General features: G+C 37.0%; 1 protein-coding gene and 1 pseudogene across 1 annotated transcript in view; one reads left to right on the top strand and one right to left on the bottom strand.

Annotated features, from left to right (window-relative positions):
• The window catches only part of Trhde (thyrotropin releasing hormone degrading enzyme), a 346,217-nt gene that overhangs the window by 211,749 nt on the left and 106,652 nt on the right, over positions 1 to 27,816 (bottom strand). Inside the window, exon 3 of the mRNA XM_090328261.1 lies at positions 22,402 to 22,528. Within this exon, the coding sequence (XP_090184387.1) occupies positions 22,402 to 22,528 (127 nt within the window). The remainder of the gene's footprint in view (positions 1 to 22,401; positions 22,529 to 27,816) is intronic.
• On the top strand, positions 3,346 to 3,985 carry LOC150067230 (mortality factor 4-like protein 1 pseudogene; annotated as a pseudogene).

The following is a 27,816-nucleotide window of genomic DNA, read 5'->3' as shown; positions in this document are numbered from 1 at the left end:
GCACCAGCCATGAGTGCAAAAGCTGAGCAAAATAACAAATACCTAAATTTAAACCCTAATACAAAAGAGAGTAGAATGAAAGGATTCTGTGAACACAGAAGAAATCACAGAGTGGGATCGAGACCACTTGTGGAACATTGGATATAAGGAACCTCATACATTTTTTACCAGTTGAGTGGACAACGCAGGTGAATGAGAGGAAAATTTACTTTTGCTTGCTTATTTTTATTTCTTTACAGAATGAAGTAAGCATGTAGGCTACTGGTATGCCATCAGACAGAGGAGAAGAAGAAGGATGAGGAACCGACTTGAGAGGAAGATCATTTTCTTGGTGACTAGGAGACAAAATCGAAAACAAAGATTGCTCGCACAGTATGAAGGGCTCACATAACTACATGGTCATAAATGTTAAAGGAATACTGTGATCAAGCCAACAGAGGTACAAAATATACATGTGGTATGATTTAATTCTGATGGAGATTGTTCTCAAGGGAGGAGTAGATTGTAAATTGGTTGGAGCAGAAGAACTGAAAGAACATCAGAGGCTGAAACCACGTGAGATGCTTCAAAAGATGTGCCATACTGGTACAGTGAGTGAGTGGAATGTCTGGTCAAAGATGGCTGTCAACTGGAGTTTGTAATTAAAGTTTTGAAAAGATCATCAATGGAAAACATGTGCAAAAGGATGATGGAAGGGTAAATGAATGATAGACTCTTAAGGACACAAATAGAACATCATTCATTTGTGAGATGTCCATCAAAGCATATAAATTTCCAGTTTGATCACGAGGAATATGTTCAAGAGCCATATAAACATGGTGACTTGTTAAAGCATTTAGTATAACTTGGTATCCCTTGGAGAACAGATTTTTGTGTTATCACTACAAAAATTAACTAAGATAATGATACTGTAAGTAACTCGATATAGTTGTTCCACACATGTGCATGATTCAAAATATGTGGAATATGAATAATATGTTGATATTTTGGGTAACTAAAATTTGTATCTAAAAATAATGTGTTAAAACATAACCCTGGGAATTTGGCCTTGTGATAGAGTGCTTGCCTAACATGCATGAAGACCCATGTTCGATTCCTTGGTACCATATACATAGAAAAAAAGTCAGAAGTGGTACTGAGGATCAAGTAGTGGAGCTCTAGCCTTGAAAAAGTACAGGGACAAGACTGGCACAAATAAAGTCAACCAAAGTAAGAAAATAGTAGGCTTAATTCACTTTCATTTTACTCAGGGTTTTACTTAAGAGGAATGTGAAGAGATATAGTAAGCTGGAAGTATCCCTAAATAGGTCTATTACCAGGCCAAGGGAACGGTAACTGTGAAAGGAAAATGAATAGCACTTTAGAGAATTGTTAGGAAAGAAGAGTCTTTAGGAGATGGTCTAATTTCAATGAAATTTGAGAACTGTCACACCTTCCCTTGACATGCCCACTGACTATACCAAAATGAAACATTCAGGAAGAAAGTTAAGGGTATAGAGGAATTTATTAATGGCACATAGGGAGTTCCAAAGAAAGAAAGATTCTGGGATAGAGTGAATTTTAATTAAACTATAAAATGTAGATGAGAAGTAATATAGATATACATAAATATAGGTCTATATTTATATAGAGAGAGACAGAACACATGAGAGGGGGGGAGCAATATGAGGAGAGAGAAAGCCCAGGATGCTTGGAGTTATGATGCTGATAATGTTGAACAGGGTTTATCATCCCTTGGGTAATAGATGATAGATACAATTAGGAGTTTCTTCTGCATATTTAACTTTTAGGCAATCTGTTATGGTGTGGACAGGTGACCAAAAGACATGTTCTGTATACTTATACTTCCTGAATTTTTCTTAAATCCTGTTGAAAATGGCATCTTCAGCATCTACTGTTACCTAGACTATTATTCATGTATCTCTACGTTCAGAATTTGAGAGCCCAGAAAATTTGATCTTGCCCTATTTATTAAATCCTCATCAGTATTTATAAAAAGTTAAATTAAATATGCTAAAGTAGTCCTAAAGTTAGTCTATAGTTTCCAGGTAAGTGTTAATATTTAAATAAACTACCTTTCTTAAATGTTTACAAATCTCAGGGCACACAATAGGTAATGTATACCTGAGCTGCTCATAGGAGCCAAGTTAGCACTTGAACAAATCACTAATTGTAAATTTTCATATTTTCCAGCAAAGCATTACAAAAAGCAAATGCCTGAGAATTGCTGAGATACAACCATGATAATAATATTTTAAAGGAAAAATACTTATTAACAGTAAGCTTTAATAGTTTTCATCAAATATCCCAACTGTGTGATTTTTCCATAAACATACTTTAACATCTGAGCTCAACATTTTAAGCACCTCAGTGTACTCTCTGCACAAAATACCATGTCAGTTTTTAACCCAGCACAGCATCCATCAACATAAATCAACTTCCATCCAAGCATGAGGATCAGTGTGTTTTCTTCTTGTGATCATTCATTTGTAGGTTTCCTCAACTCTTATCTTTAGTGACTGATATGTTTGACAACAGATATACAAAATCTGACACAGTGAGAACAGATCTTCAATTTCCCCATTTGCTAAGTTTAAAAATATGACAGATTCTCAAACACATTGCGTTCCCTGAGATTGACTGTTTGCTTAGCACTCCCTCCCTATCTTCACCTCCTCATTGTCTGGGCATGGCAGGTACACCTCCATCACAATGTGACAACCAAGCTCCTGTGGCCCAATTGAAAAAGAAGTGGTGATGACCTAAACATGAATCTTGTTACTCCGCGGCTTGGTATGCTGAAAAGAAAAAATAGAGTAAAACTAGATGTGTATATTTAAGATATAAACCTAGTTACCTAGTATGAGCAGCATTACTTTTCACTACTTTCCTTTTCCTGTCTATGTCCTGGGGCTTGAACTCAGAGTTTAGGTAATGTCCCCAAGCATTTTTGCTCAAGGCTGGGCTAGTGCTCTACCACTTGAGCCTTAGCTCCACTTCAGGCTTTTTGGTGGGTAATTGGAGATGGTTTCTACTCCAGCTAGCTTCAAACTGTCATACTCAGATCTCAGCATCCTGAGTATTTAGAGTAACAGGTGTGATCCTTTGCACCAGGTTCTCTTAAAATTTTCAACATTATTGGAGATTGCAGAGAAAAACAGATCTGTTCATCAGGACCAGCAGTCAGGGGCTCTGTGAGTTTGATGGGCATTGGCAAATTGGACTGGGGTTACAGAGCCAAAGGAGACTGATGGTGCATTTGATGCAAGTTTGGCTGAGGTGGAGAGTGGGGGGCTGTGGCAAGGGTTGGTGGGAGAAGGCGGGTCCACGGCCCATCACTTATAAATGACACCCAAGCAGAACCAGAAGCCCAAGTTTCCAGGAGGGAGAACAAGTGCTGTGCTTTGATGAGCCTCTTCTTCATGAAGCAAAGTGTGTGAAGGTTGCCATAAGTGAAGTACTTTATATATGACAGTGGGTGGAATAAAAACTGCGATGCGTGGGATCCAGAGAGCAGAGTACTCAAATACCTGGACATCAATCTGCTGTCACATGGAGAACTGCAAAAGGTCAATCATGAGCCTTATGCTCATGAGAAGGAAGATGAGAAGGGGCAGCCCGGGAAAGAAGACTTCTGGCCTGCAGCAGAAGAGCATTGACATGAAAACCAAAAGAAACAAGCAGAGAACACCTGGCAGTACCAGCGAGGTGCCCCAGCCCCCCTGGGAAGGAAAGGGCTTGGGGGGATGCTACTGTGGACCATGAAGAAACATTGATGAACAGAGTTGACATTAAAGTGGAGATTCCTGAAGAGCTCACCCCATGGCTAGTGGAGGACTGGGATTTAATTACCAGGCAGGAACAGCTCTTTGATCTTTCTGCTAAGAAGGATGTGGATTCCATGCTGTTCCAAGGCTGTTCGTGCGCCTTGGTGCCATGCTGGCCTACACTCCGATGGATGAGAAAGACCTGGTGTTCTTATTGAGCTGTCCTCACCATTTCCTCAAGCACCTGGCTAACAATTTTAGGACCTTGTTTAGTGCCCGTGATGATGAAGTGGCTTCCCCCGACTTGAGTACCACGGGAAGGCCGTGTGAGCGCTCGCATGGGATCTGTGACATATGTCACGTCACGTGCTCACATGTACCATGTGTGTATGTTGTTCCCAATTCTTCTCTGGCACAGACCGTGTGCTCTGAAGATGTGAGGGTGCCACACAATTGATCACTGTTTCGTTTCATTTTCAGCAGAGAAAATAAAGGATGGTACCACTCCTTTCCCTTTCTTTCTTTTCTTCATTTCCAAGTCACTACCAGTGTATCCAGGGACAGACAATGCATAGCGCTGCTTCCATACCGGGGCCTCTTCCTTTGACACAATGCACTTAGGTAATATGGCGGCCACCTGTGCTTTCTTTTGTGCTCATGGAGCTCCTCGCCTCACCCCTGTCCTCGCCACACACTCCCCACACACTCCATCCACTCAGCTGTTGAAGATGTCTTGTCTCGCGGAGGTTTTGTATCTTGTGTCTAATGCACGTTGCACATGGTAGACGTGATGCATTGCATAGCTACAGTTTTCTGGAAAAGTCAAATCTTTCAGGGTTTTTTTTCAGATCTTCAATAAAAAAGTTTCTTTGAATTTCAAAATATATCAATAAATAAATAACTAAAGTTTCCAGATACTGTTCATCTAAGGTAAGAATGTAAAATAAATGAGAGCGTTATCATGTAAGTTTTCATCAGGCTATGCAATACATAGGAAGTGGATCCATAATATATAAACATAAATATGTCATAAGCATATTTAAATAAGTATGCACAAATATATGGTGCATCATCTTAAAATATAGGTATTAAGTTAATGTACTTCTAAACAGCATATTCAAAGAGGTAAAATTCACTAGTCAAGGAAACTATTATTTCATTATTTTGTGTGTTTTATATGTACTGATGAGAAAATAGGTGCCATTAAGAACAAACTGTGGTAGGCACCAGTGACTCATAACTATAATCCTAGTTACGCAGAAAGCAGAAGAAAAATGAGCAAACGATTTTCCTTTGTTCTATATAATAGTTACTTATCTCTTAAGTAGTATAAAAGGGTTTTAGTTTTCAGCTGGTGAATACAAGGTGTCTAGATCTATGCAGACCCCTCTAGCATTCCCTACCCCATTTGTTGCATCCATCTCCTCAAGTTCCTTGAGACTAGTTTCACATACATACACTGAGTTTTGTGGTTACATTTGTCCCCCCTTCTATCCCTTCATCCACACCCCCCCACCCACCATCTCTTGACCTCCCACAACACTGGCAAAACATGTTTCAGCAAATTCTTCTCATATGTCAGGTTAGCTTGGTTCTCAGGAATTTATTTTAAAAGATGAAAAAATAACCATAGTCAGAATCTTTGAGGGACTCATAATTTTTGTCTTTCGAGCTGAAGAACTTACAGAGTGAGGCAGAGTTTAGTGAACTACAGCTCATGGACCAAGTCTGGCCAGCTGTCTGATTTTGTAAATAAAATTTCTTGGCACACAGCCACATCCTTTCATAGTATGTTGTTTACGGCTGCTTTCTTACTACAAACACAGAGGGCAATAGTTGTAACAATGAATTGTACAGTTCATAAAGCTGGCCCTCTTCAGAGAGAGTTTGATGACCATCGTAATATTGATTATAGAGGCTTGATATTAAAATTATTTCTAATTATATTTGTTCTTCACTATAGATGAAAGGAGACAATGCAGAGTAATAGATATGTAAGAAGGTAAATCAGTAATTTCCTCCAAAATAATCAAGTATAATTTGGAAGCAGGAAATCATATCAAAAAGGTCTGAATAACTAAAGTGGTTGTCACCCTGTTTCTTTTGACCGTACTATCATCACAAATGGCAGCCCCACCACAAACTTAAGCAAACAGTATTGAAATGACCCAAACTTACATATATGGGTTTATACTAGTCATAGTCTTCTTCTTCTGTCCTCAACACAACATAAACAATCTTATTGGATTAGGACCTCATTGGAATAACCTCCTTCAGCATTAATTACTTCCTAACTGCCTTTTAATTGTCTTCTATATCCAAGTACAGTTACACTTAGGGATTAGAGCTTCAACATATCAATTTTGGAAGAAGATGGTTCAGCATGTTGCAGTAAGTACAAGAAATTAAATTACATTCTTGCTACAGAAATGGAGTGCTGGTTTTGTCCAGTAGAAGAGTTTGGCTCATCAGATTTCATACCACTTACCAGCTACCTTTATTAATATTAATAAAAATTGACAGGGTATATCTCAATGTATTTAAGGAGTTAAATGATCCTAAACATTTTCAACCTACCAATTACTTTACAGCTTAGTGAATATGTTTCAGTCTGATATAAAAGGAATCGCTTTCAAATTTAAAAGACACCTGATTCTGTACCATCTAAGACAAACCCTAGGTCATTCATGAATTACTTCTCACAGGAAGAAAGGACACATAAAGATAGAAACATAAAGCCAAAAAAGAATAATTCAAAGTTATAAACCATTAAAATTCCTCCAATGGAAAAAAATGGCATTTGGGACTCACCTCTCTTTCAAAATTACCCTTTAAACAGTTTCAGAAATGCCTGGAAGGCTTTATTTACAACTACCATATTGGATTTGCTCTGCTCATACACTGCAACTTCCCTAACTGACCAAGATTTGTTTTACATTCCAATCTACTTTACATTTCAAAGTACATAAGCAGCAACATCAAACTTTTCCAAGACAGTAATGAAAGGTTTTGGACTAACTAGGTGGACCAGTAGTACATTTTCCATTTGAAATCTTTTAAAAAGTTTCAGTCTGACTCCAAAAGCTCTCTAGTACCATGATGGATAAAGTCATAAGTTGAATGCTTGCAGGGGAGAGAAGAATGATCTTATAAAAACAATTTATTCTTAAAACGATCACATCATGTTTCTGTCAGGTAGAAATGTTTTCTAAGAATTGTTTCAGAGATTTTTTTTCCTCAGAATAATCTTTCAGCCTCCATCCTATTTCAATGTTCTATGGTTTGCTGAGGATTCACCTCCTAAATGAAGGAAGTATTCCTCGCTTAGGTTGCCAGAACTATCCTGCTTTCTTTTACCCCCAAAAGTCACAAGTAGAAGTTTCCCAGTTTGCATGAAGGATCACTTGTGGCCCCCCTACATCTGGTAAGATCATCCGGCCTTCATGCCAGAGCTGAGAGCATAATTCTCTGACAATGAAAACCACGCACAAATCCTAGGCTTTAGAAATTAAAACCTGTCATAAATGATTACTAGCATATCATTATAATACAAGCATCCAAAAACGTTCTGCATCTGATAGAGTACATTGGAATACAGTAACATTGAAAAAGGAAAAAGAGAAAAAAAACTGTTTTGGCCATGTCTATGTCATAGAGCATTTTTCTTTAATCAACTTTGAAATACTTAACCCTCATTTGCATAACTGCCCTCACAGTCTCCATTTCTTGAAATGGAGCTAATTTGAAAGAAAAATTTAAAAAACATCTTCTGCTCTCAATAGAAGCTATTTTAGCTGTAAAGTTTATGGGAATGGTCACCTTTCTTTTAAAACTGCCTGATTGGCAGTGCTTCTTCAGCAGTAATCCTCAGCTAGACTTTAATGAAATGTTCGTCCCTTTCTCTAGGGCTTGAGATTGCTATTTGGCTATAATTAACTCCAGATCGACCAATGGCCAGTGAAGGAAACAATCCACTTCAAGGCGAGGGTTATTACAGCCATTATTTTGTTCTAAATACAGCTGCACTAGTAAGGAAATACAGAAAATACAAATTATTCATCTTGCTGTGTTAACTCATAATAACCAAGAAAGAGAAGAATCAAGAACAAAAAGATTCCTCCCATTCACTGTAGCTACCCAGGAAAAGAGTTAAAAAAACAAACTCCAACATAGTTTTAAGAGAGCTTTTCATAGTCTTCTGAACTATAGTCCAATGAAGCCCTTTATCAAGACAGTATTTGAGGGCTTTTCATAATACAGAAAGTTTGCTTGATTCCTCTTTCAAAATACATCCCAATTCTGCCCCTTCTTAATACCTCTGCTGCAACAAGCTGCCCAATTTTCTATTATTTCTGATTCGTGCACCAGCTTATCACTGCTTTCCCCTGTTCCCTCAATAGGCTGTTTTATGTGAGGAAGATAGTTTGATTCCTAGCTAGAGTAATATGGCAAGACCCAAACACAAAGGGGATCCAAATAGTAAAAGAGGAAGTGAAACTACCCCCTCTTTGCAGATGACGTGATTCTGTATGTAAAGAACCCTATGGACTGCACTCTCAAGTTACTTGAACTAATACAAAACTTTGGTAAAGTAGCAGGGTATAAAATTAACACTCAAAAAATCAATGGCTTTCCTGTAATCAAACAAAAAAAGAGCAAGACTGAAATCAGAAAAGCAACTCCTTTTGCAATAGCCTCAAAGAAAATAAAATACTTAGGAATTAACTTAAAGAAGTAATGGACCTCTATAATTAAAACTTTAGAAAATTTTTCTTTCTATATCCTAGAGATCCTTTCCTTTAGCATCATACTATATGGCCTAATGTATCTAGGATTTGCTCTACTGTAAATCTCTGCTAGGAAAGCCCAAGGTTTCTACTGATTATGACAAATGAGGGAAACCACTGAGAAACAAAAGCCATATAATGAGTGATTGTTGTCCTTAATGTACTATGTTATCTCATCTCTCTTGGTTATCTCATAGTATTATAGTATTTCCCCTGGTTATCTGATATATTGTATATATGTGTATTTGGTTATAGGAACTTGGATAGGGAAGGGAGGAAAACAAGATGAAAGGCAGGGATGAAGGGAGGACAATGGGGACCAAGACATGAGAAAGGGTATCAATGTATGTGAACTAATACATCTTCTATCTTGTGAAATAATGTAACCCTTCTATTAATTACAATAAAAATACATGAAAAAACAAAAAAACTTTAAAAACCTGAAAAAGGATATTTAAAACAATTCTAAGGAAGTGAAATAACCTCTGATGCTCCTAGATTGGAAGAAAAGACTGCAAAAATAGCAATACTGCCAAAGACTATCTACAAATTCAATAAAATACCCACCAATATCCCAACATCATACTTTAACAAAATAGAGGAAGCAATGCAAAAATTCATAGGGAATAATAAAAAAAAACAAATAAAAAAAGCAATCCTTAGCAGAAAGAACAGTGCTGGAAGAATATCAATATCAAGCTCCAAACTCTACTACAAAGCTATAGTAATAAAAACAGCACAAGTACTAGCACTAAAACAAGCCCAAGAACCAAAGGAATATAACTGAAGACCTAGAAATCAACCCACACACCCATGGCCATTTAATCTTTGATAAAGGAGCCAAGAATACTGGCTGTAAGAAAGACAGCCTCTTCAACAAATGGTGCTGGCAGAACTGGCTAAACACCTGTAAAAAACTAAAGTTGGATCCTTATCTGTCTCCCTGCACCAGAATCAACTGTGCATGGATCAATGACCTTGAGGTAAAAGCAGATACCCACAAAACTTCAATGGAAGAAATAGGAGACACACTTGGGCCTCTTGACACAGGTCAAAACTTTCTTAATGAAGGCCCAGAAACACAACAAGTCAAAGTTTGGGCAAATGGGACTGCACTGAACTGCAGAACTTTTGGCAAAGGACATAGCCAGCAAGATAAACAGAAAGCCCTCAAAGTGGGAAAAGATTTTCACTTGCCATACTACAGATAAGGGTCTTATATCTAAAATATACCTATAGCTCAAGAAATTAAATCATTCAAAACCAAACCCTAAAAAAGCCAATCATCCCATTAAAAGGTGGACTAAAGACTTAAGGAGAGGCTGGGAGTTTGGCCTAGTGGTAGGGTGCTTGCCTAACATGCACGAAGACCCGGGTTCGATTCCTCGGTACCACATACATAGCAAAAAAACAGAAGTGGTGCTGAAGCTCAAGTGGTAGAGTGCTAGCCTTGAGAAAGTCCAAGGACAGTGCTCAAACCCTGAGCCCAAGCCCAGGCCTGGCAAAAAAAAAAAAGATAAAAAAAAAAGACTTAAGGAGAGTCTTCTTTGAAGAAGAAATAAAAATGTCCTATAAACACATGAAGAAATGCTCGACATCTCTGGTCAAACAAGAAATTCAAATCAAAACATCTTTGAGATTCTACCTCACTCCAGTTAGAATGGCCAGGATCAAGAAAACTAATAACAACAGATGCTGGAGGGGATGTGGCCAGGAGGGATCACTACTACACTGTTGGTGAGAGTGTAAACTCGTTTAACCACGATGGAAAGCAGTATGGTGGTTCCTCAAAAGACTAAACATAGATGTTCCCTAAGACCCAACAATCCCACTTCTGGGCAAAATCAAGAAGTAAAGCCATGTTAAACCTACCAGCACAGTGATGTTCATTGCACCATAGCTAAGATATGGAACCAGCCCAGATGCCCCTCAGTAGATAAATGGATCAAAAAGATATGGTACTTATACACAATGGAATTCTATATTGCCATTAGAAAGAATGACATTGCCACATTTGTAAGGCAATGGAAAGACTTGGAAAAAATCATATTAAGTGAAGTAAGCCAGACCCAAAGAAACATAGGCACCATGATTTCTCTCATTTGTAACTATCAGTATACTTTTAGGATTCTCCTGAGGATCATAATAGCTCAAAAGCTATGCACATATGTCCTTATAAAAAGAGGTTAAATGAATGAACAAGAAGTTTATCTTGGTGATTATTCTTAATATACTATGTGAAACTATTTCTTTTCTCTTCTTTTATGCTTAAGGTTTACACATGTTTACTGTATGCTTTACTTATGTTTAAGGTTTACACACGCTGTCACTGCATCTGACTTGTATTTACTTGGAAAAGGGAAGGTAAGGGAAAAACAAGATGAGTGGGAGAGGGTGGGAGAGAGAGAGTAGGAGAAAAACGTGGGAAGAGGTAACAATGTTCAAGAAGTAATGTACCCACTACCTGATGAATGTAACTCTAACCCCTGTGTATGTCACCCCAACAATAAAAAAGAATATGTCATATGAAACCAAGAGTCAGTTCACATCTGTAATCTTACCTACTCAAGGAGTTGAGAATTGAGTATTATAGTTCCAAATCAGTCTTGTGTGAAAGATTTTTTTTTTAATCTTTAAATAGTTGTACAAAGGATTTGCCATTTGACAAAGAAGTCTATAAATATAGTGCATCTTGGTCAATGTCACCCCGTTTTACATTCTCACCATCTTTCCCCTACACACCCCTTATTGAACTCTTTTATTTTAATTTGAAAATGCTAGAGGTGGTCGTAGTTACATAGGTTGGGCAAAGGTAGATTTTAGTTTTGTAGGATATACTTTGAATTCTTGACTGAATTCTCCCAATCTTCTCCTCATTCACCCACTTCTGTCACTATGACCCCACCCGGTGACTTTCAATTACCCACTTCCTGGTGTATATTTTGCTGAACTTTGACTCTCTGTCTTTCTAAGGAATTACACTGTTTTAGTTCTCCTTTGGATCTACTACATTTCAGATAATAACATTTGTACACACAAACCACCCAACATATTTACTAGCAAGCTTATAAGTAAATCCAGCTTCCACATAAAAGGGAAAGCATGCATCCTTTGTTTTTGGGGGGCTGACTTATTTCACTTACTATAATTTAGACTCCTTATCTCCAAATAATCACCAAAAAGCCTGAAGTAGGCTGTGGCTCAAATGGCTGAACACTAATGTTGATGAGAAAACTAAGAAATACTGCCTAGACACTGTGTACAAGCCTTAGTACCAGCACCAAAAATAAAATAAATGTCTAAAACACTAACCCCAATATGATGGCAATAATTATATGTGGATGAAGTCATAGGGTAGAGTTTGCCTGTGTGATTAAGACCATCATGAAAGGAGATAACAGAGAACTTGCTTTCTCTTTACCATGTGATTATCTATCAAGAAGACTGCCATTGATGTCAAGAAGACATTCCTCACCAGCAGATCCTGCAACATTTAGTGGGGGATTTGAGCCATTCAGTCCACAATATTTTGTTATGGAAGCCCAAAGATACTGCCTCTCCTCAAAATGAATGTGCATGTCTCAATGACTAACTAAGATCATTCGACATCTGGCATAGCTTCCTCAAAGACTGACCCAGCCTCAACTAGCCATTGTGCACTAGGCATGCTGGTCTCCTGGCTATTTCTCCAGTAAGTCAGACAGGTCCCTCAGCCTTTTGGGTCTTGATTCCAAAGTCCTCACTGTGATAAACAAGGCATTCCTTGACCCTCTATTTATGTAAAATGGCAAACACTTCCTGCTTCATTTTATGCCATATCACTTGCCAATTTTTAATTAAAACATAGGGTATATACAAAGAACTCTTCCTGGGCTGGTTTCAAAGCACAGTTCTCAAATCTCAGCCTCCTGAGTTGCTAAGATTACAAGCATGAGCCACCTGCACCCTGATGTTTGTTCTTTTTTGTTTTGTTTTTAATCTAAATGATTGTTAAAGGGATGGAGTTGCCCTTATTCTCTACAGAGAGCATAATAGAGAGTTCAAACTTAAGCAAGCTAATTTGATATACTCTTTGGCAATGGCAATATCAACATTACTATGATCTACTTCCCTTGGTTTTTGTTTATGGCTCCTGACTTATAACTCCTTCCAGTCACAAGACTAGATGACATCTCAAAAAAGAAGTCACAAATCTGAGTAACAAAGAGAAAGGGCATAAAACCTGAGACCCTGTAGCACCCCAGTATGAAGTAGCTAGGGTGATTTAAAGAAAAAAAATAAGACTTGGAATGGCCAGTGAGTAAAAGGAAAGAGAAAAATGTGTTGTCCAAAAAGATAAACAAAAAAATCTATATTTCAAGGAGCTGGAGAGAACAATTGTACCAAATACTGCTGACAGTTCAAGATGAAGACTGAGAACTGGGGGTGGGATTTGTAACTGTGGAGGAGTTCTTAAACTTAGGGAGGTTTAGTGTAGTGTTGAGGGCAGAAGCCTGATGTAGAGTAAAGCATATAAGAGATAAGGGAATGAGAAAAACTGGGGTCAGTGAACATAGACAATCCTTTCAAGCAGTGTAGCTGTAAAAGGAAGGAGAGAAATGGTTCAGCAGCTGGAGTGAGTGTGGATGTGGGTGGTCAAGCTGAGAGAAATAGCACCATATTTTTAGAGGGAAAACTGAAAGCTCCCTGAGAAAATGGAGAGTGGCTAAAATGATGTCCTTCTGTGGGTGATAGAGGATGGATGAGATGAACAAAAGGCAGTTCACTGATCCACAGCAAGCCAGAAAGAGAAGCATGGCAAAGCTTACTCGATGAGGAAATAAGCAAATATTAAATAGTTCCCAACTTACGAACCAATAACTGAGGATTTTAACTTCATTACAGATGGAAAGGGTGACACTGATCATAAATTGACATGTATTGAAACCTCTTTGAACAACTACCTTGAAACAATTTTTCAAGGTAATGAATAGAGGAAAGCAACACCAGTTAAAACTATTTAAAATCTGCTGTTGAATTAATGAAATATATTTATGAGTGAATGACACATAATGAATACAAGTCTGGAGAAGATAGAAAGAGGGCAATGATCAAATTAAACATATAACAATATTGTCAAGTTAACCCAAGAATTTACGTTTTATTTTTTATTTTATTATCAGGGTGATGTTACAGTTACATTTGTAAATAATTTTTAAAATTTATTTTTGGACTGGGCCTAGTGGCTCATGACTGTAATTCTAGCTACTTAGGAGGCTGAGATCTGAGAATCACAGTTTAAAGCCAGCCCACGGAGGAAAGTCCATGAGACCCCTCACATCTCCAATCAATCCCCCCCCCCCAAAAAAAAAACAAAATTGGAACTGTGGTTCAAGTGGTAGAGTGTGAGCAAAACAGCTCAGGGACAATGGTCAGGCCCTGTGTTCAAGCATCCAGACCAGCACAAAAGGAAAGAATGAGGGCTGGGAGTTTGGCCTAAAGATAGAGTGCTTGCCTAGCATGTATGAAGCCCTGGGTTCAATTCCTTGGTTACCATAAACACAGAAAAAACCAGAAGTGCTGCTGTGGCTCAAGTGGTAGAGAGCTAAGCTTGAGAAAATTCAAGAATGTTGGCTAGACCTTGAATTCAAGCCCCACAACTGGAAAACAAAGGAAAAGAAAATAAAAGGAAGAGAGGGAGGGAAGGAGGGAGGAAAGAAGGGAGGGAGGGATGGGAGGGAGGGAGGGAAAGAGGGAGGGAGGGAGGGACGGAGGGACGGAGGGAGGGAGAGAAGAAGGAAGGAAGAAGTAAAGAAAGAGAGACAACCTCTTTTAGCTAGACTTTAAGTCTTCAGCAGAAGATATCACTAACTAGCATCATAGCTGAGTACAATGTACATAGTAACTACTCAATAAATGCTAGCTGAATTAATTAGTGAATTCATTTCTACACTGTATTTGTGTTTCATTAAATTTTCCAGTGTATCTTTTTTATATCAGCAATAGTCTCATGTCTCATCCTCACTAAAATGTATTATTTTCATTGATTTCTTTTCATTTTTAGCATGCTCTTTATTTCTTTTTTAGCATTAGTGGATAAATACCATAAGCCCTAAGTATCATATACACGTACTGTTTGTTAGTATATAGTCTTGGAAGTATACAGCATGTAATAGCTACAAAATAGCTTAACAAGAACAGTTAAATGGCCATATTATCGAATAATTAATGAAGGAATAAAATGCCTTGTTAAATGGTGCTAAAATAGCTGTTGAAATAATCGTGTCTACTTTAATAGGATTTGGTGTTGTTTTAGCACAAATGGCTGTCAGAGGAGGGGTTAGTTAGGAAAGCATAAAATGTTTTCTATTAAAAGAAATGATATGCATTCTTTTGGTATATTGCAAAAATCACCAGATGAAGGCATTGTCAAAAATAAATTGCTTTAATAACATAGAGACTATATTCATTTGCTTCCAAAGAAAGGAAAAAGGATAACTACTTTATGAAATTTTATTTCTCTGCTGCATTTGTTACAAAGGGCAAGTACTATTGCATCTTATTTTCTAAAAGTCATTAATAATCTCAACACCAAAGAGATTCTAAGTTTGTTCCCACCAGAAAATGCACAATTAAGTAGCACCAATTAAGAGATTAAAATTTTTATAGAAGATCTGACTAGAGAAAGCATGTTGGAAATAAATTCACATTGCACATACTAGACCAAGCTTATATAAAGAATCCCTAAATCTCTGCTTTTAAACAAAGTATTACTTATGAAAGCCATTTTTTAGAACTAGGGATTGAACCTACGGCCTCATGTTTGGTAAGCATTCTCTCACTTGAGCTCTACCTCCAGCTCTCTTTAAAGTTTTTATTTAACCATAGATAAGGCAAGAGAAGTCATGCTTTATAGAAATATTGAGTTGCAGATGATTTAACTATGAAATGTAGAGGTATAATTGCCACTTCAAATTTAAAGTGACAAATTATGTCCACTAATTTTAAAAAAAGGCAACATGTTTTGCATCTAATATAAATGTGTTATAAAATGTAGTAATGTGTAATTGTATGCGCTTTGAAAACACTGGAAACATTTATATATATATATATTTCAAATACATTACAAACTATTTTGTGAAAAACTCATATTTTCATGTAACAAATCATGATTCTTACAACCATCATCACCACTTTTTGGACAGTTTCACCCTTTCCCTCTTAAGTTTTTACTATGAAAATTACTATCAGACTGTCAAAGTGCATTAAAGAAAAATGTTGCAGATAAAAAATAGATATGACTACTATTGCTTGGGGAAGTGTCAGTCACTGAAGCTACCCTCTCTTATTTGTGAACTACAACAGTACCATTTGCATTATTCTTACCTATTTCTTCCATAACAGACTCTATGGAACCAAAAGAAGTTATCCAAAGGGATCCTATACAATTCTCAAAATGAGCTCTTCTCCCCTTGTATTTTTATTTAAATTCTGATCTTTGTTAGGACTCAAGTAAAGCTAAAACTTGTCTTTATGTGTCTTTCATGCCTATAACACTTGATGACACATTTTTAATTTAACATCGTATTAAATATTTGCCCTGTACGACTTTAGTGTTTGATCATAAGCCATACAGTTGGTGTCTCTAATCCATTCATCCTTGTAAATATCGTATTCTATCCTCAACAAAACCACAATCTCCTTGAGGGCAGAAATTCTTGTTACAAAACACCTGTATTACCTATATAATCACAGCATCGTGCCAGGTAGTTAATGAATTCTTCATAAAAGCACCATAAAACACAGTGTCTTGAAAAGAAGCAATCAAGCAAACTCCTTTACAAAACATTGATTTACAAATTACAGAGTAGCAGCAAAGAAAACTGAAAACTATCTGCCATAATTAATTGGAATCTAAATTGGGTGTGTAACAAAATATTTTATCAGTCATTTTATCAACCACCTAATTAACTTATAAAACATCTATAATGAAAACATATTTGCAAGACAGATATGTCTTCTGATTGATAAAACTGTGAGCTATGAGACATGAGTTTCTTCACAATTTTTGTTCCAATTTTTCTATAAAGACCATTACTTCTAATATCCATAAGAAATTAAGAAAATAGTTATATAACTTCTCCAGCAATCAAGTTGTCTAATTTATTAAGATGATCTGCATCTTGATTTTCAGATTATCAAAACTTACACTATTTGTTTCAGTAGAATCCAAGATTCTAGAATCAGACAAACTGGGTCTGAATTCCAAATTCACTAATTCCTACTCTATGATTTGCCTTCACTACTTAATTAACAAATGCCTACATTTCTCCATCTAGAAAATTTTAAAATAGCAGATGCTACCTCAAAAGATTGTGGTGAAGATTAGATGTATTCAAAGTTAGGGACTCTTCAAAAGAAACTTACATTTCATACACAGAAGCAGACTTGTCCTTGTGGTTTTGCTATTGTCAATAAGTTTGGTATAAAATCAGAGATAACTAATTATTTACATATCTGCAACAGCATTCTTTTAAAGTAGCACTCTAACTTAACAGTTTGCACAAAATAGAGATCATATCAGTTAGTTGGCTGCATTGTATTAAATAGACTACCTCTCCCATAATTTAAAATCAGAAAATAGAAACTACAAATTTTATACAAATAATTTTAACTCTCTAATTTTATGACGTAAAACCAAATCACACAGTCTACATTGGTTCCTTGTGTTGGCTTAGTAATAATAAAGAAGTGTCTTTGTTTAACAATGAGAATAAATTATTTTAATGAGAAGTACCAAAATTCCTCATGGAGATCTTTCTTTATATACTCTTTGGAGTAGAAACTCAAATCCTTAGAGAGGAGCTAATATAACATGAAGTCACCATGGAATACTTAAACCACTCAGCATTAGAAAAAGAAATAGAATGTAAGTGTAAAGTGAGAAAGTACTGCAGAGTTAATGACAGAATTACAAACTGACTTTTAAGGAAAGGAAGGTCAAATGTTCCCTTTTGTGGTTTTATGATGGATCAACTTGCAGTGGGATAACTTGACGCTCAAGCATCCAATCCCTTCACAAACATCAAGAGACAGATGGAGAATTTATTATTTGTTTGTTTCCTTATCAATCTCATTTTATTCCATTTCCCAGTGAGAATTAACAAAAGGTAATTTCTATGCTCCCTCAATCCTGTTTGGGACACAGGACCAATTACCCTTTCAGCAGAACTAGTTCTTTTTCAGGGGTGAACAATATTGGAACACACAGCTTGTCTCCTCCTGTTTCCCAAACTTTCAGAATTTTCAGAAATGATGCCCTTTGGTCCATAGTCATTGTCTCTGCTTACTGCCTCAATGTCTCACCATCCCTCATTTGCTTTTAAGCACACCTGTCAGGCCACTGATTTGCAGCCACTCCTGTCAATGCCACTGCCACCAAAGAATGATCAAGTCTCAGTCCACCTCTAGGTTTACTACCACAATTTATTAACTTCTCTTTTTAATACTTTCTTCATTTAGCTCTCCAGGATGCCACAAACACCTAGGTCCTTAGAGTCTCCATGTCTTCAGTAATTTTCACAGGTCCCTTATTTTTTCTAATCTCTACACATTGGACCAGTCCCTCTTTCTTCTTCTTCTTTCATATATTCTCACTCTCTTGGCAATCTCATTCAGCCTCACATATTTATATATCATACTATGCTGGCAACTGTATACCTCAAGCAGGATTACTCAGCCAGACTTCCATATTTATAAATCCATCTGTCCACTTGAATCTCTTCTGAGCATCAAAATGCCACCTACATGTTTTAATAGACATGCCAGTCTCAAAAATTATCTCCTTCTATAATCTTCATATTGTGGGAAATGCTAATGTATATCCTTCTACAGAGCTGAAAAGTTTTAGAGTCACTCTTTAACTACCTCTTTCTTTCCCATCAGATATTGTATCAGTCGTTTTTACTGTTTTCACTTTCTATAATACATGTGCAGAACTGGATCCTTTCTGATTCCCTTACCCCACTGTTAACATCCTTATCCAAGCAACCATCCCATTTTGTCAGAATATTGCCCCCCTGCCTTTTCTGTTCCTTTTAAACATATTTTATTTTATTTAGTTGCACAAAGGAGTTGTCATTCAAGGAAGTAATTTATCAATACAGAGCACCTTGATCAATGTCACCCCCTTTTTTGCCAGTCCTGGGCTTGAGCTCAGGGCCTGATCACTGTCCTTGGACTTTCTCAAGGTTAGAGCTCTACCACTTGAGCCTCAGCACCACTTCTGACATTTTTCTATGTATGTGGTACCAAGGAATCGAACCTGGGTCTTCGTGCATGCTAGGCAAGCACTTTAACCACTAGGCAAAACTCCTGGCCCCATTGTCACCCCTTTTAACATTCTCACCCAACCCTCCCAACCTATCCCTTCCCCCAATTTTCCTATTCATCTTTAAACTGTTTTTTGTTTGTTTATGTTTCTGAACTTTCCTATTACATTTGGAATCTCTGTTGACAGTGTGGGCTGGATAGTTCCTTATCATTTATGAGGGGATATTTTGTGCATTATAAAATGGTTAGCAGTATCACTGGACTCACCTCACTTAATGTCAGTAGTATGGACAGGCTACTTACATCACTACAACTTATGACAAAAATGACTGCAGATAAACAAATGTTTTAAGGGGAAAAATTCACCCCCTTAAGAGGGAGAACCATCTCCTTTCAATGAATTTTCAACCTATCCATCAAAATGAACCTTTAAACTATAAACCCTACACATAATTCCTGTGCTCAAAGCAGACTAATAGATTAACAGATTCTGATTTTCATCTTACCAGGAGAGTGGGATGAGGGAGAGAAAGAGAAGAGGAAGAAGAGAGAAAGAGAAAGATGAGAAAGAGTGGGGTTCAGAGGAAGGAAGGAACAAGAGGAGAGAGGGAGGATAGACGGAGGAACAATTGAAAGAGGAAGGGAGGGAGGTAAAGAAGAAGGGAGAGAAGAGCAAAGGGAAGGACAAACAAAGGGAGGGAAGAAAAGAGAGACAGAGGGAGGAAGGTGAGTTGCTTACCACAGTCTGCTAGATCATAGAATCTGCCATGTTTTCACTATACCTAGACCTTCTTATCTTCACTGTAACCCAGTCACAGTTGCCTTTGCTCATCCTTAAAATAGAAAATCTCTATGTCAAAAACTAGGAGATGATTGGGAGGGAGGGAAATGGGGAGGAAAACATGAGAGGGGGTATCAATGTGTGAGAAGTAATGCACCTACTACCTGACAAATGTAATTGTAACCCCTCTATACATTATCTCAAGAATAAAATTTAAAAAAGAAAACAACAACAAAAAACTTAGGCACTTTGTTCTTTTTGACCATAATCCTTGTCCTAAGAAACTGGGCTCAGACCTTCATTCCTCTGAGTTTTTAGACACACACACACACACATACACACAAATCCCAGTGAAATCCAAGTGCCAGTGATATCCTTTTATTCTAATCTAGAAGACCAAAACCTGATTTGATTTGAAGTTGGGCAGGCAGAAGAGTTCATGGAATTTGATCTCGAAATAACCAGTAAAGAGTTGCCAGGCTTTCTTTCAGTCCACAGCACCAGCTCAGAGCATCTGCCTGTAGCAAAACTGATGAGCAAGTGTGAAGCTTTGAGTTCAAACTCCAGTGTTGACAAAATAAAATAGATATATTAGAAAATTGCCTGTGGCAGGCACACAATAAATGCTTAGATAGAAAATGAGGAAAGGTAAGAACTGTGCAATAAACATTTAGATAAACTTAAAGGATCAAGGCAGCCTCAGTTAATATCTAGGATGGATCTATAGGTATAATTAACAAAGACTGAGATGATTTCCATATAATTTGTTCAAATCACTCTCTATTAAAAAGCTAAATACTCCCATGCTCAGGGGCTTTATGTGGGAGATACTTTGAAAGCATACTTACAAATACATTAATAGATATAGCTATATAGAATAATAGGAACATGTAGGGAAACTTTTAAAAGTACTATGTTACTGTGGTAGCTCCTCTAGTCATATAGAAAGGAGTATGTCCGGTAAATCCAATCATTCAATTACATACACCACATGGCATCTTAACAAGTAACAGTAAGAGTACACAAAGCCGTGTCTGCACATGAAAGCCTGCATGGCTTAATTGTGAGTGGAATACGGGGGCAGAAAATCCTCCGCCGCAAGCTGACTCAGACATGGAACCCCCTGAAGGTATAAATTGAGTTTCTCGGCTAATTACTGGTCTGAAGGGAACCCAGAAAGATCTCCATTTTATTTCTCTGGCTGAACTTGCAACATAAGCACTTGTGAATTTTACATTAGGGTCAAGCTGGGAAGTTCCCACCATTTTACCTGGAATAAACAACAGAGCCACCACCTCCCATGTAAACTAGGTCAAGAATTCGTCTTCTTTTTTTTTTTTTAACCTTGGGTGACTACCAGGGAGATTTCAGTGACAGACTGATAGGAAAGTAAACGTAGCAAAGGAAAAGAGAAAAAAAAAACAGAAATAAACTTGAAATAAAAACTTGAAATAAAAATTTGGCCTATTGATTGTTATAAGTGCATATTTCATTTTAAAAAAATTAGAATTTTCAGATCCAACTGATTAAAATTTCATGGTATGTCCGTGCATAACAATATCAACTATTCTTTCTAGTTTCTAAACTATCCACTTATTGTAAGACCAATAAGCTACACAGCAGGCAGGTACTTGAATGAAATAGGCCCAGTTCTCCAGGGAGGAGAACCTGTAGTTGAAACTAGCACTTTTGATCAAGTAAACACTTTATTCTTCTCAAGGAGAAAGACCTTTCATTTGGGCCCTGATCAAAAATGTTCTTAGTAAAGAAGAGAACAAAAGACTATTGTGATATAACAGGTATTCAGGGAAGGAAAAAGTGACTTCAACCTTTTAATACACACACAAACACTTTCAGCATTGTAATAGGTGCATGAACACTTTCATACATGTATGACACAGACATGTGTATACAATGTTTTAGTACATGCATGTATACTTTCTTATGTCCTAGAACATTATCTTAAAGAAAGCAGCCACTTTATTCAAATTAAGGTAACATATTTGTTTGTTCACCTGACCAATAGTTACTGACCACATTCCTTTTGCAAAAGGAAGAAATGCCAAATACTCACAGATAATTCACACTCCATTATGACCAAGTTTCCTTTCTCTTTACACTTCAATAACTGTAACTTGGTAGTGAAAGCTATAAGTAAACAAACACAGTCTTAAGAAGTAATTTATTGAGATTGATTATGATGCCTGGGGATATATAGTTCTATGGTGAAGCTCTTCACTAGTATGTACAAAGCCATGGGTTTAAGCTACTCCAAAAAAAAAGGAGGATCTACTTATGAGTGTCTTATCCACATACAATATCCAGTAGTTCTGGGGAGTCATCAAGACCAATTTTGAAATAAAAGCATCTTTGCCTACTATCGATTCAATGGAAAATGTTCTGTTGGTAGTTGGTAGTTGAGGTGAATAAATGAGATACCAATAATCATTCCTCCCCAGATGTACTCAGTGAAGAATAGCATTTCATATGATGGTGCATGTGTTTCTGTGTGTATGTGTGTCCATAAACTTATATAATGCCTATCTTAGTCCCCACAAATACTTATTGGAAAGTCTGCAGAGACACTAAATCTCATTGAACCTCTTCAGAAGAAAATGTGTTTCTGCTCATCGTCTCTAACAAAACAAACCTCTGAATTCACATGATTCTGGATGCAAATGTGGATGTCTCATATAAATGCATGAGGAAGAAATTCCAGGAACCCTTAAAGTAAAATAATCAAGAAAAATCTTACCTAGTTTTGGCAAGGAATAGGGCACTTTAAAGTAGTCTTCATAAAATTCTATTAACCTCTTGGTAATATGAAGTGCATAGTCCCCAGATCCTCTTCTGATGGCATCAGGTCTGGCATATAACCGTACCTGGTTAAAAATAGATGCACACTAGTTACTTTAGCCTTTTGGAACTTAAGTTTGAATTTGCCTGCAAACACAAACATTTCAGAGACTACAAAAACAAAGTAAGTTTCCATACATCAAAATACACAGTGGCAGAAAGAACCAAACTTAAACAATTGAAATAACGAGGTAGAACAAGTCACAATTTCCTCATTTTTACAAGATGACATGGAGAAGATTTATATACCTTCCATTAAAAATAAATATTCAATGTTATCACATACATGTGTTTGCTGGGGATAGGAAGGTGTAGTGGCTTGGGATAATAGGTCCCTGGCTCTGCTAAAAGTAGGCGAGATATAGTGCTCAGATAGAAAGAAAATTCATAGCTTGTTAAAGACATATGGTATTAACTGTGGAAGCATTACCAGAATAAGATATAGACATATATATGAATATATATTATATATACATATATATATATATGATTCCTTCTTTTTTTGGAATCAATGTGCCTTACTCTCAGAATACAAAGTAGGGACAGAAGACATTTCATGTTAGTAAGCAATCACCATTCTACATGTCTGTCTACAATAGCTCCTAGCTTCAACAATCAGCTGAAGTAATTCACATTTCTCAATCTGTGAACTTAACATTGATTTTTAAAAGCAAGTATAATAAATTATCTAGTTCTTAACCAAAAAATGAAGTCTAAATTCTAAAGCAAGTAACATAAAACTAAACAAAACTAATAATTGTGCGTGAAAGGTTAAAATGAGATTAGCTTTCATAGTGCTTTCATAAAGCAATCCAGGATCTTTGCTTCCAAAGGCTAAATTTATTTTTCACAGATGTGGTCCCTAATCCTCATATCAATTCTGTGAATAAGAAGTATGTATTCTGTGCAGCAGTAGAAAGCACAGCAGCTTGGCAGTTGGATTTTAGTCCTACTCTGCCACTAACTGAGCTGGGTGATACTGAACAAATTACTTAACCTCTTTGGGTCTCAAGAGGTGTCATTTATAAAGTGAAAGTCTTGGCCACCAAATGTTGCTAAAGTGTATTTCAGTTCTAAAACACATAACTTCTGATCATATTTTACAGAGAAGGGAGTAACGTGTTCCCTTCAAATCACCACAAAAATAAATGGTTTACTCAGAACACTAAATGGATATATGTTCAAGAGCAAAGCAAAGGAAGTTGTAGCTAATCAAAACATAAAAAATTGATTATACAGTGAACTCACTATCCATACATGAGGCAAGATAACAGAGAAGTATATAATAAGAATGACTAGACAGGGCTGGGAGTTTGGCCTAGTGGTTAAAGTGCTTGCCTAGCATGCACGAAGACCTGGGTTCGATTCCTCGGTACCACATACCTAGAAAAAAGCCGGAAGTGGTGCTGAGGCTCAAGTGGTAGAGCTCTAGCCTTGAGAAAGTCCAAGGACAGTGCTCAGGCCCTGAGCTCAAGCCCAGGACTGGCAAAAAAAAAAAAAAAAGAATGACTAGACAGTCAAGGAAAACACATTATGACTTTATGTTAGAAAGACAAGTCAGTAAGATATTTCAACTCAGTAAAAACTATTTCCTGAAATTATGAAACCAGTGCCTCTGAAAAATCTATTCAAACACCTAACTTAGTTCTCAGCCAACCATACTCTTGGCTAGCAGCATTATAAAACCAAAGTCTGTCATGAGAAATCATCTTCATTAGCACAAGATAACATGATGAGAGGCAACGATTAAAATTCCTTGCCCCTGATGTCAATTGATTATAAACATGCAGCATCTTAAATAAATCCCCTTTAGAAAGGCTTTAAAAAAAAAACCTATGAGTGTTCAAGGGACTTGATAAGGAAGTCCCCTGCCCACAGGAATGACCTTATAAAAGAGGGGAGAAACAGAATAAGAAAGGACAACAATCCAATAATCTAAGCAAGGCTAAAATTTCAGATAAAACCCTGGATTCAACCTCATCCACAGGAAGCTCTAAGAGGTAGTAAGTTTGTGGTGCTCTAAGATAGGAGGACAGGACTTCCATAGTCATGCATTTTAATTGTTGGCTACTATCTACCAAATGAAAGATATAAAAATCCCAGGTCCTCTGATACTTGAAGCATCTGGGTGATATACATACCCATGGTAGAAGGAAGTCATTTGGAAAATCAGGCATGAATTATTAGGAGCAAAGAAGGGGTGGTGTGTGTTGCGGCCAGAGGGTATAGTAGCATATGAACACATCACACTGGAAAGGCATCAAGTCTCTGCTCCAACAATCTCCTCCAGAGAGACTAATCATTCCCTAGATTATTCATTCACTCAAACAATATTTGCTTGACACCTGCTTTGCATCACACCCTAGACTAAACATTTTTGATTTAGAAATGAATAATGTGTGTTCCCAAATCAAAGGAGGATACAAAGCATGATTGAAATAAAAAAGCAATGAAGGCATAATCTCCATTCTCAAAGGGCTTATAATTTATTAAAAGGTAAATTAGATAATGATATATGCCACATAAATGATAATGTGAAAATGCCAAAGAGACCCTGAGGAAAAAATAGATAGTTTTCAGAAAGTTAAAGGTGATCTAACTAGTAAACTCCTATTAAAATTATAACTGGGCTGTGCATAGTCATAATCTCCTATAAATCCCAGGAGGCTGAGACAGAAACATCACATGTTCAAAGCCAATCTGAACTACATATTGAGACTGTCTCAAAAAATAATAAAAGACAAACAATAACCAGAACTACTGAAATGTGGCGGGTACAGGATCACTGATTGTACTCTGAGGAGCCATCATTGGTTTTGATGGAAGTACAGTCACGTCCATCAACTCTACCAGTTAGTCAAATATGTGGGAGACCCAGATAAAAGGTACATAACTGAAATCAACCTGATTATCTAAACATCACAGAAATAATTCAAGGCAAATGACACACCAAAAACTGCATGCTTAGCACAGTGTCTTCATTTCTTTCATTCAAACATGTATTGCATGACTGCTGAGTGCCAGACATTGTACTAGGGAAGAGAAATAGAACTATAAAATTCCTAGTGAAGAAACCGAGCGAGACATTTATACTTACCGCTCTTAAGAGGTTCAGAGTATGTGGAAAACAAATACAACAATAAAAACACAGTCTATGTTATCTCTCATCTCTTTTGCTGTCCCTTGGCTATCTCATATTGTTACGGTATTTCACCTTGATATCTGATATATTGTATATATGCCTATTCGGTTATTTGAAATCCGATAGGGAAGGGGGAAAAACAAGATGAGGGATGGGGGTGGGGAGGGAAATGGGGACCAAGACATGAGAAAGGGTATCAATGTATGTGAAGTAATGTACCTTCTATCTGGTGAATATAATGTTACCCTTCTATTAATTACAATAAAAATATATGAAAAAAACACAGTCTAAGAAGTATAACAAGGTAGTATGCCTTCCCAGGCACTGCAAAAGAAACACAAAGTCAACTAGGTACCAGTGGCTCGTGCCTGTAATCCCTAGCTACTCAGGAAACTGAGGTCTGAGGATCATGGTTCAAAGCCTGCCTACACAGTAAAGTCCATGAGGCTCTTATCTCCAGTTAACCACTAATAAGTCAAAAGTGGAGCTGTGACTCAAGTAATAGAGGGCTACATTTGAATACTAGCAGAGATTTGCAATAGAGCAAAACCTTGATACAAAAGGCCATATAACAGAACGCTAAATGAAAGGATCTCTGGGATATAGAAACATAAGCCATATAATGAATGATTGTTGTTCTTAAGGTACTATGTTATCTCTCATCTCTTTTGCTGCCCCTTGGTTATCTCATATTGTTACAGTATCTCACTTTGTTACCTGATATATCAGATACATTTGTATTTGGTTATTTGAAATTGGATAGGGAACAGGGGAAAACAAGATGAGGGGTGGGAGTGGGGGGTGGGAAATGGGGACCAAGACATGTGAAAGGGTATCAATGTATGGGAATTAATGCACCATCTATCTGGAAAATATCATGTAACCCTTCTATTAATTACAATAAAAATACATGAAAAAAAAGCTCAGGAAATGCACCCATGCCCCCCAAAAAGAAAGCACAAAGAAAGAAAAAAAAAACATCTTTTCCCATGTCCTCCCATTTACTTCCCTATCACCAATTTATGGCTTCATACAAACTCAATTCTCATTAGCAAACAAATACTCTAGATTGTTGCTTAGGTAGTAAATCTTTCCTGAACCGAGCTCCTCCCACTGTGGTCTCCATTCCACTCTTTGGAATAGTTTTCATCGATAGTTAACATCAGATTTAAAACAACATTAAGAATGAAAGAGAGTACCTGCAGCCTGAAATGCTAATATACATAGGACAATTGCTATTTCTGTTCTCTATTCCTAATCTTTCTTAAATGCATTCCAAAAATGGTCTTGCTCAACAGAAATGGACCTTATCAAGACCCTTATTGATCTCCCCATGGCAAAATCAGGCCACTCAAATTTCACCTTGCTTAACCTCTCCACAGCACCAGAGCAGCTGATCACATCCTGCTCTGAACACTTGCTTCACAAGAATTCTTCCCACCCTTTGTTCTTGCTGAGCACTCACTCCATCTCAGTGCCTCGCATGTCCCTCCCTGTATTAATCTCAACCACTTTTCCATTATGGAAAAAACTCAAGTTTTAACCATAGACATTTTCTCTATCTACAATTAGATCCTTAATCATAACATCATTGCACAGTCAGAAATATTTTTACACACCAATGATTTACCCAATAACTCTTTAGATTTCAAGACTCTCTGATCCAACTTCCCACTTGAAAGATCCACTTGGATATCAAATAAGAATACAATCTGATCATTATGAAAGTGAATTCCTGATCTTACATACATGCACCCACATTTATTCCCCCTAAAGTGTTCCCCATCTTACTTCATGTCAATTCTGACTTTTATCTAGTTGTCTAGGTCAGCATTGTCATTGCTTTTCTCTTTCCTCCCAAACTCCAGCAAACTCAATTGACTCTACCAAGAAAATATCCAGAATCTAGTCACTTTTCAAAACCCCAGTTTCAACACCATTGACTTAAAGTACTCCATTTTTTGTCTAGCCGATGGCTCAACTTTTCTATTCATGCTTCCCCGTTATTCCCTTCAGGCTGTTATCTACACAGTAACCAGACTTTCCACTCGAATAAGAATTCTCTTCCATGAGCTTCCTGTCTCACATAATATAAAAGCCCATATTTGTTAAAGAACTAAAACACCCTATATAATTCTTCTTCTCTTTAGCGCTCTGGTTTCATTTTCTATT

This window comes from Megascapheus bottae, chromosome 2, assembly GCF_031878675.1.
Source record: "Megascapheus bottae isolate mThoBot1 chromosome 2, mThoBot2.hap1, whole genome shotgun sequence".
Classification (NCBI taxonomy): Eukaryota; Metazoa; Chordata; class Mammalia; order Rodentia; family Geomyidae; genus Megascapheus; species Megascapheus bottae.
The sequence above is the reverse complement of the archived record's forward strand: the minus strand, read 5'-3'. Positions and strand labels throughout refer to the sequence as shown.